The sequence below is a fragment of the Pagrus major genome, chromosome 18 (genome assembly GCF_040436345.1).
Source record: "Pagrus major chromosome 18, Pma_NU_1.0".
Lineage (NCBI taxonomy): Eukaryota > Metazoa > Chordata > Actinopteri > Spariformes > Sparidae > Pagrus > Pagrus major.
This window is the reverse complement of record NC_133232.1, coordinates 9,317,748-9,328,381: the sequence shown is the minus strand read 5'-3', so window position 1 is coordinate 9,328,381 and position 10,634 is coordinate 9,317,748. Positions and strand designations below refer to the sequence as shown.

General features: G+C 39.1%; 1 protein-coding gene across 1 annotated transcript; it reads left to right on the top strand.

Moving 5' to 3' along the window:
• The first annotated feature begins 148 nt into the window (after positions 1–148).
• Positions 149–8,497, top strand: LOC141012886 (sperm microtubule associated protein 2-like). Its single transcript, XM_073486437.1, has 7 exons — positions 149–167; positions 252–282; positions 1,460–1,516; positions 1,981–2,115; positions 6,777–6,918; positions 7,220–7,354; positions 7,828–8,497. The coding sequence occupies exons 1-7, from the start codon at positions 149–151 to the stop codon at positions 7,957–7,959; spliced, it is 651 nt and encodes a 216-aa protein (XP_073342538.1). The 3' UTR covers positions 7,960–8,497.
• The last annotated feature ends 2,137 nt before the right edge of the window (positions 8,498–10,634 follow it).

Below are 10,634 nucleotides of genomic sequence, written 5' to 3'. Positions count from 1 at the left end.
TGAGTGTGTAGACTCCAGTTTCAAGGAGTCCTCAGGTGTGGAGTTGGTTGCCAAGGACTCCTGGCTCCATAGCAACAGTAGGAGATTAGTGTGACACCATCAACAGGCAGCGAGGCGACACATCCAGCCTGCTGCTGCTACTGTCGAGATGGTGTCTGGAAAACAAGGTAAACCTTTATGTGCAACACAGTCTTCAAAAGAGTTCTATTTATTATTTTCAGTCTAATTTGTTTAGTTGTTTATTCTTACAGGGATTCAGTCCCGATTTGGTCCAACAAACAGGTGAAGTATCTAACATCATTTATATGAATTTCTTACAAAGTCCAATCTTAATGAGTCTGATGTAAAATCATAATGGCTACTTTTGAGTCACTATTGAATATTTTCCAGTGTACTTTACTGTATTTTATTTCTTTACATTACTTATCCTTTGTATACATTTCATAATAATGTATTTACTGTATAATATGTGTAACATTATACATTTATAATTAGCTAAAGGTGATAAACTTGAAAAATCACTTGGTGAAAATAATGGATAAAGAATTAAACAGTTTAAAGAAACAGTTTGAAACAGATGGTTATGGAACGGTTGGAACAGGTATTTAAAAGTCATCAGCATAGTTGAAATAGTGATCTCAAAGTAACAAACGTTTTGAAATAGTTACATATTTTAAAAAATAAAATAAACAGGAAATAAATAAAATTGACAAATAAGCTTGTACAGTTGAAATGGTTAACGAAAACAGTTGAAATAGCTACAAGTGGAGAATTATCAGTTGAAATAGTTAGCTAAAAGTGTTAAATTAACAGTTAAAATAGCTAAAAGTAATGAATTATCAGTTGAAATAGAATAGTTAGCTAAGTGACAGTTGAAATAGTAAAAAGTATTAGAGTAACCGCTTCAATAGCTAAAACTGACAGTTGAAACACCCTGCTAACAGTTGAAAGGTTAGCTGCTTAGCTAACACATTACAGTGTGTATGAACAATATATGATATGTTTATACAGGCTGCTGCCTCTTAGTGATAAATGGAGGATGTGTGACGTGTTTTTTCTTGTTGTATTCCTATACAGCATTGATGGGCCACAGTAGAAAAAAAGAAAAAGTCTTAAAGCTCAAGACAAAAATCTAAAAATTTCTCTCTCAGTCAGTCCTGCCAAATGAAAACCCTCTTTCAAGAAAATGTCCAGCTCACAGATAAACTTTGACACTTGTGTCTTTACATTTGATTGGTGGTCACAGTGAGGTTTAGAATTTGAAGCCAACTTTTCAACTGAAGAGTAAGACCAGTTTTTGGATGTCACAGTGCTGCCAGGAAAGAAGAAAACCCTCGACAGAGACGGGAAACCCGCTGAGTGATTGCTATTCCCCCTGGGCCTACAGTCTCTGAATTACACTCATATGTAATGCTGATTTCTGTTTTTTTTGGGTCGGGAATATTGTGTTATTTGGCAGAATCCTGGAGCTGGCGCAGCACAAAACTTCAAAAACTGTTTGGGCCACAACTCCTTGGTGAGTAGCTGAGTCATACGAAGTTTTCGTCTTGATTAAAATCTGATTCTTTCTTACATATGTAAAAACAAACACAGCATTCCTGATACCACACAAAGTATCACAGTGACCTCGGCTCATTTAAGTTCAGTTTTCACAGTCCAGATGTTACATCATATGAAATTGTTTGTTCATTGATCTAGTGTGAAATTGCCTCAAGAATTCAGGAGCCTCTGTGGTCACTGTTTCCTTCCCTGAGTGCAATTTTTCTTAACTACATAATTAAATACAGATGTCTGGCACATTTTGGACGTTTGGTTAAAAGGACAAAACAATGGGGGAATGAATAGAGGTCCCTTTTGATTAAAAGTGTCTTTCTTTCATTTGGTAAATATTGGAAAGTTGGAAAATATTTATTCTGCTTCTACACCAACATTTTCATCACCGTCTCCTTATTGGAAACTTTTCATCTTTTCATTGATCAGTGAGAAGCTGAGCTGGGGCGACCAGCAGCCAATATGGCCCGTCTCTGCTTCAGCGCTCGGAGCCGTTCCAAGCGCAAGAATCCAATACCTATCCAGGCACAAAAGAGACTTCTCAGCAAGGGAGGACCACCGGAGGTAACTGTAACCTGTCTGCACCCCGAACATTATTGATGACTCCATCAAAAAGAGATGAGAGGGGGAGAGCTGTTTGTGTGAACAAGCTTTTTATGTTGTGCTGCATCGACATATTCATGGAAATGTTTGCAAAGCTGAAGGGTAATGATTTGATGCTCTTTGGCACAGAGTTGATTCAGGAAACTGCAAAGTGATGTTCAGGACTGATGCCAGTTGCATCCCGATCAGAGGTGATCACCCCTGGGAGCTGTCAGACTCAATTAGTGCATGAGAGGCTGTGATGGTAGTTACAGCTGCAGGGGCTTTCATTGTGATATTGTTTGTTGTTTACCCGCGTCAGTTGTCAGATTAAAAGCACAGTATCATGCAGTGAAATTCAATCAGAAGCCCACACAGGAAGTGCACCGCCCAGAACAAATAACAGTAATTTACTGTAACTGAAGATGACAGTTTTCACCTGCTGGTTTGGTTCATAAGAGATTCACAGTATAGGCTGTTGAATACATACAGTATGTGTATATTGGCTTGTTTTGCATCGATTAGTTGAATACTGAATTAAATTTGTGATAAATGTAGTCTGAGGCCTGATAATTACACTTCTGTTCTACATCTAATCACATCACTCTGCAATCAAGAGGTCTAGTCCATTTGGTTAATTTCTAATCTGATTAGGATGTAGACTGTCTGGTTCTGCTCCGCTAGTGTAACGTAAAATCAAATATCACAATATCACTGGTGTAATGCCTCAGTTACAAATGTGTGTGGATAAAAAGAGGGTATGCTAGGTGGGGCTTGTATTGTTAGACATTTATTTGAAGGATAAACACCTTGAGAAGGACAATCTCATTTTCAAGAGATCCCCAACACAAATATACATAAAACACAACAACACATTTACCTTCACACATACACAGACTAAAACTCTCCAAGATGTAGCAGCAAAATGTGCACAGTAAATGTACTTACTACTTACTACTACTAATTTTAAGAAATATAGCTTTATCAGTCATATACTACTCTTCATATCTTAAAAAGTTGCAGCTTTTCTGTTTTTAGATCATTTTAATGTCTGTTGCCCTTAGCATGAATCCTTCTGCTTTCTACTGACGGCGTAAATCTTAAATAGATCTCAAATATAAACTTTCACTTTAAAAAAAAGACTGAATCTGTATCCAAAAAGGTTGCACACTGTAGTTTTATGTGTATCTCCAGACAGACAATGAGGGTATTTTCAGTGGGATTGAGCTGAAAATGAACCAGACAACAATGCTTGTTACTTTCATAGTTGATTTGGTCTTGGATTTGTTGACAATAAGCTAAATATAGATTATCACCAGTCTTATCCTTTACAACTTGAATCACTCAGGAAGGTGATTCAGAGATGCGACATTCCTCAAACATTTTCCTCATATTTGACTATTAAAGAACAAAACAATGAGTCACAATGAATTTGTCAGCAGGGAGCAGTTGACCTTTTTGCTGTGTGTCTTCCCTCTGTCTCAACTGAGCGTTTAACAAACGTTAATGTTTTGTGATTCCAGATGATTTTCCACTCATACCTCCCTCATCAGCCACACACAAAACTTATCCATTGTTCTGCACCCCCCTCCTCCTTCCCCCCCTCTGGCTGAAGACATTCTTTTGTCCTAGTCACACAACACAACATATAATGGACGTGGTAATAGCTTCCATTTTCCTGCAGGATGGAGGAGGAGGCGAGCTTCTTCAGGAAGATCCAGCGTCCTTCCTCCAGGGCGTCCCAGTACGAGCACATTGTCCGCCTTTCAACACCCAGAACCAGGAGCTGCAGCTCCCAGGAAGCAGGGTAAAAGCCTCATTAGACATCAAACACAACAAGTAAAGTGAGAAGCAAACAAACACAGGTTAAATGGGTGTTTGGATGTCCATTATGTGAGCGGAAGCTTTGAGTCTCATTAAGCATCTTTGTAATCACCACTGAAACCGATATAAGAGCTTTTTCTGGTGCTGGTGTAAATACTCACTGTCATTACATAAGTTATTTAATTTGATATGTTAAATCAGTAAATAGGTTGAATTTAGACAATTAGAGAATTACTGTAAATAATTCCTCATCTTCTACTGATCAACACTGGCTTCTACGTCAATGCTCTGAGCAAATAGGCCCAATATAATCATGTTGTGTTGGGGTCGTGTTTTGGTGATTTGCAGGTCAAAAGACATCTAGATCCTTAGATCATAACTGGGATATATTTGGTTAAAAGTTGAATGTTTTTTATAATAAAAATATAAATGTGTAAGGAAAAACATGTTTCTGGTTGAACTGCTCATACTAAAGCTATAACCTATAACCATGTATATTAAACATGTTTGTGTTTCGGGGGTTAATCAGACAAAACAAAAATCTGAAGATGTCGCCACAGGCTCCGGCAATTTGTAATGAACATTTTTCAGAATTGTTCAACATTTTGTGAACAGACCATTGTATTGGTTAATAATCAGTAGTTGCAGCCCTAAGTGTAACTTAAACATACTACAAGGAACCTCTAACTGGTTATGAAATAGTCTCACTTTAATACAGATGCCTCTATATGACTAACAAACAACACCATCAGCAAGAACAGTTCTATAGACTTTTTATACTCATTTCCAGTATGTTATGCCTGTCACTGGGTCTGATTCTGACTTGGTTCTGATAAGTTTAAAGCTATCTTGTAAGGCGGAGTGCTGAGGATGAATTGAGGAGTCCACAGCCTAAAGAGAGAAGCTGATTTATAGTCTGGTGGTCGGCACTAAAAGTTAACTTTGTTTCTCCATTGTCATCTTTTGTCCACAGAGGCCACCAGAATTAACAAAAAATGAAAGTTCCTTGTAGTGGTGTAAGCTACTGGAGAGGACCATGTAAGTCAGTAGTAGTTCTTCTTATTACTGCTTTAAACATAAGAAATGTGCACAGTATGTCCACCAGCATCATGACAAACACTCTGAGGTTTCTGTTTTAGAGATTACCCTCCAGCAGACCTCCATGTCACTAGATCTTGACAGATTTGTGACTCAAACTCCAAAGCTTTTTATTCTCCCTCAGTGAGTCCATGTACGAACCAAAGTCTAGAATTGAATCGCAGCAGAATATAACATATCATAGAGTTAAATATGAGAAGGCTGCGGTCCAACACTAACGTCTCCACGCTGCATGAGGAAGCCAACGTTTGGACATCTGTTATTTCAGTGTCAGACTGTGGGAGAGCGAGGAGTCGAGACAATAGAGCTTATTGTCCAAAGTTCAGGACCCCTGGGACGCTCGTAGACAGCCGCGGAAGTCTTTTTATAAATCCTGAACGCAGCAGCAGAACATGTTGGGCATGGAGACAGATTTATACAGGCTTTACTGAAGTCAATACACAAAATGAATATTTGTTTTGGGGATTTAAATAGAAGACATTACATTGATTGCTGTTTTAAAACCACGCACAAAAACTAATAATCATCAGCAGTCGAAACTTAATCCTCTCATCTTGTTGCTCCAAAAAAACAACACAAAAAAGCAAAATAAATAAATAAAGCAGACAAAAGACAAGACGGCATGAGCCATGTGGCAGATGAAAGTCAAATTCTTTTTCTTCTCAAATTAGACACATGGGCCCTCGGGGAATAAAAGTGCCTACCTTGACAAAATGAAAGTTGTATGTTTTTACCTTTTTCCCGTTTTACCTTTATGTGTTGCAAATCACTTTATTTATACAACATGTCCTCCCAACTGAGACATTTGTTGTAAAGGGAAGTAAAATAATATACTCAAATACTGAAGTAACAGTTGTGTAGTGTTATCGTTAAACTATGAACCAGTCAATGACTCCGTTACCATCCCACCGTTTCTACTAAACCACAGATAAATGGAAACTGAATGTTTCTTTATTTTGCAACTTTACATTTGTTTAGGTTGAATTTTCTATTTCTCTCTTGTCACAACACTCTGCTTATGCTCTGGTTACGTTTAAGCACATTAAACCACTTGGTTAGGGTTTGGAAAACGTCATGGTTTGGCTTAAAATACCTGTGTTGTTCGTCACGATCACAGATGCCCATGTCTGCAGTGTTGATGTGTTTGACGTGACAAAAATGTATGGAAATGTCTCCAGGTGTCTTTACAAATATCCAGTGGTATGATTCAAACTGTGGTCAGCCATTTGGCAGCCTTGTTTGCTTGTTACAGCTTCAGAGTTTCAGTTGCATTTTTGTCTGATAATTATGTTTTTTATAAGAATACATCTTAGAAAGGCTTTTAGTTTGGAGTCATCTTGTTCTAGGCTGTTAAAGTCTTGTTACTATTTTGCCATTTTTCCTTTATTAGGTAGTGGGAGAGAGAGGTGTTGCAGTTCATGGTGTGCACATCTTAATCTATAGTACTTATTCTAAATTTCTCAGAGCTTTCGACTGTATTCAGAGGATAAGTAAGTGGCCTTTTGTTTAGAATTATAACCGCAGATGTGATTCAAATGTACTTCCATCAGAGTTTCTAGATACAAAATGTAATGCCAGTGGAGATTGTGAGGATCTCTTGAGAGTAAACACATCACTTTACAAGGAAAGTCATTTTCTAAGACAAAGACAGCTCAATCAGACACAAACCACTTGACTCTTTATACATTTATTTCTAGCAGGTCTTTCTTCGTCTCCCACAGGCCTCTTCACACAACTCAATGTGAGAGTAACTGTCCCATCTGGCATGTTGACCCCAGACTGAAAACTGCTGTGGTCACACTGCGACTGCTGCAGCTCTCCAACCCCAAACTGAACCATCCAGACTTCCAGAGCAACAGACAGGTACCATCCTTAGGGGAGAAAACCAGCAGGTGATGCTAATCGGTAATGTCAGCTGATGGCATGCATCAGTACTGTTGCACTGATTAAACAGGATTTGGAATAGACCTAAATAGAGTGGATTCTTGACCTTGTCAGTTTGTATCATTGTTAAAAGAAGCTTTCAGCCTCTTTCATGTGATTGTGATGTCAAAATCCTCGACCCTCTCAACCCAGTCGCCAGAAAAAGTGTTGGCAATTTAGCAAAATGTGTTGCTTTGGCTCTGATGCCGCTTGCAATCCTCCGTCTGTTTGTGCTCCACAGAGTGTTGAATACATCGTCTCCTTTGCTTCCAAGTCGGCTCAGATCTCTCAGCGACTGGTCCAGCTGTCACTGCCCAGACTGAAGCAGAGCAACATCTGCAGCGAGCTCGGACGCCCAGAGGAACCGATCTGGACCGTAAGAGCACCTACTGATAGATCACTTTATTGTTTATTGGTCCAATTTAGTTTGAACTCTCTCAATAAAAGATTTCAGTGATGCCAATGAAACAACAGCAAAGGACTCAGAATTGAGGAATTCTACTTGTGGAGAACTTTCTTGGATGAAACAAACATCTGGCTATACGCTAACATCACAGAGTTTTCACATGATGAATAGTTCTTTCAATTAATAAAGGAATTTTCTGATCTTTGTAGTCGAAATAGCTGGATCAATGGATCTTCTGCTTGCTAATAATAGCCAGATTTCCTTATGATCTGTAGTTTTACAGTCATGCTTTTATATTGATGGATCAAACACCAACAGACAGAAACATGTATGTTGATGAAAGATCATTTGCTTGAATGGAAGCAAAATGATTAAGATCTTTCAAGAATTTGGCTTTGTCAGTACTTAAAATATATCCCAAATGTCTGAATCTGTAAAATCAGGTTCCAAGGGCAGCGGCAAGAGCCACAGCAAGTGCTCATGTTGAAACGCTGGCGGCACCCAAACAGCTTTCCAAGGACTACATCCCTCCACAAGAGCCAGAGTGGAGCCGAAGAAACGTCCAGTCCATCTGAACTTCATCCGTCAACGTCAACGTCTTAACCACTGTTTGTTTACATGCCAGTTTCATGGTTTCTGTAGGAGTGCTGGCGGTACTATGTCCAGGTTTCTCTAAACTGGGATATGATGTTTACATGCTAACTCATAACCAGGAAACTACAACACATGTATACACACATTTTTTAAAGTTCTTTTGAGGTGACAATCACGATAAAGCTTTTGTTTGCTGAGAAAAAAAAAATGGCAGTTTGTCGAGTAATGAAATAAAACACAGTAAAACCAAGAAATAGGGAAAGACCTTCATCTAGCTGCAAACTCCAAACAAGTGAAAGAAAAATCAAAAGAATTTGGTGACAGGATCTAAATGACAGCATGGAAATAAACTAAAAACAAATAATTATTAACCTTAAAAATTATAAGAATTCCTAAATTTTTAGAAAACAAAGCTAAAAGATTATAAAAGTCTGTTTGAGACATCTGGAGGAGAAATGTGAGTAAGAAACAACTCAAATCGTTCTGTCTGTTTCTTTGCAGTTCTGTCATTCTAGTTGTTTGTTGATATAAATACCAATGAATAATGTCAGGAATAAAAACATGTTTCAGATCTGGAGCCGTTGTGTGAGTTTAACTATGATGTGATGGTCCAAAGGGTTTTTACTTTGCAGATTCTTACACACAGAAGGCGTCAATCATCTGATTTTTGTTCAGGAGGTTGAAAGAGTTAAAAGAGTAATTTCTCCACTGAGGCGACATGTTTTCTTCTTTGTCAGTTTCACTACGTCTCTCTGAAGCAATCCAACCAGTTTTTGGCTTGAGGACAGATGGGTGTATGTGCCCTGAGCGTTTTCTCGCCGTACAGATTTCAGACAGTCACGTTATGATACAGTGTGTATACATGTGCAGGAAGAGTGTGAGAAAATGTACCAAAGCCTTTCAGAAGCTCAACTTTCTCCTGTTAGAGGTCACGACTTGGTGAAAATACCACAATCTGGCCACAGTTTAGTCCACAAAGGGTGCCGGGGCCTCAGTTTGGAAATCCACTGTAATCCCACTTACACTGCTGCTGCCTGTAAGTGAGTGTTACATAGAGAATAGTCACAGTAGATGTGTTGAGGTGGAGGCTCTGTACTGTAATTTGATCTGTCAGTGGCAGCCAGTGTGGGCTTTAGACCAGCGCAGGTTTGTGGCCCGGCCCGGCTCGGCTAGACATGAAAGGAGATTGAACCCACGTCGTGCTGGGAGGGTAATCTGGGATTAGCCTGCTGTGATCGTGACCTGGGACCGAACTGCAAGGTGGCGAGGAGGAGGAGGAGGAGGAGGTGGAGGGGAGAAAGCTGAGTATAAGACAAACAAACATTTCTTAAAGGCGAAGATTTGGCTGAGTCTGACTTACTGTCAACAGACGGAGACACAGGATCTTTATTATCATTTACCATCTAAGACCAATATTTGCACAGATATGCAGGTTTATTTAAAACAGGTAAACCCATTGAAAGTAGGTGCTTGACTCCTTTACCATTGCCAGTAGATGAGTTTGCCTTTCTGTTTGCGTTTCACGTTCAGTGTCTTGAACACTCTGGAAAACAGCAAACAGTTGAAAGCAGCATGAAGGCCAGTGACGATGTTACAGTGGTTACTTTTTTACTTCAGTCTCTTTCAAACTCTGAACGTTGTTTGTGTGCTGCTTGAATGGATACGGAACCCTAACCAATCATCAGTCCTCATGCTTAAACCTTTGCTAAAATGCTTCAGCTTTCTGAAATCAGGATTTATTGCAGGGATGTTGGTGTACAGACTTACTGCTGCTTAAATATAGTAAGTAGTATACTTGAACAGTAATATATAAAGTAGTTTGAATAATAGTGTGTATAGTTAATAGTCAAGTTCATTAAGTCAATCAACAGAACACAACAGTTTGATAATAATTAAATAACTATCGATCCATCAACTGAAACTGCTTATCCTTTTCAGTGTCACAGGGGGGCTGGAGCTAATGGCGGGGTACACCATTCACGCTCATGGACAATTTAGAGTAACCAATGAACCTAACCTGACTTTTTTTTTTGCATGTCTTTGGATTGTGGGAGGAAGCCACGCTGACACATGTAAACTCTGCACAGAAAGGCCCTGTGTGAGCCAGGTCTCAAACCCACAACCTTTTTGCTGTGGGGCAACAGCGCTAACCACTGCGCCGCCGTGCTGCCCTTAAAATAACTAATCAACGAAAAATGTCAAATACTCTCTAGTTCTAACATCTGGAATGTAATTTCTGCTTTTCTCTCCTTTATAGTACTGTACATTGAACATCTGCCAATATGAATATCACCTTGGTTTGTAGGGCATGTAGGTCGAATTGGTATTTTTAAGACTGCTGTTTTGCATTTTGGTATCAGGATGTTTCTTTTACTCCGTCCACACCCACATACTGTTTATGCAAAAGATTGTTACTTGATAAGTTGCAGTATAGATAATTAGCAGCTCAGTTTCATTTCCTTCTTTGTACTCAGTGGTGTAGTTCACTGTCTTATTATCTGAGCTGTTTTTCTTCACACTCGTTTGTCATATGTTCTGTGCCAGCAGCTTCACACAGGATGTAGTGCAGTCAGCCCACACCTTCTGTTAAACACAGGAAGTAGTTAAAACAAGCGGCTCTCATCATCCTCCTGCTCTGTCAGATAAATACAGTCAC

Bases quoted from the DNA above. Each gene is read 5' to 3' on its own strand.
- LOC141012886 (XM_073486437.1), top strand. The intron at 283-1,459 runs GTGAAGTATCTA...GTTATTTGGCAG, and splicing joins CGATTTGGTCCAACAAACAG to AATCCTGGAGCTGGCGCAGC. The intron at 7,355-7,827 runs GTAAGAGCACCT...CTGTAAAATCAG, and splicing joins CAGAGGAACCGATCTGGACC to GTTCCAAGGGCAGCGGCAAG.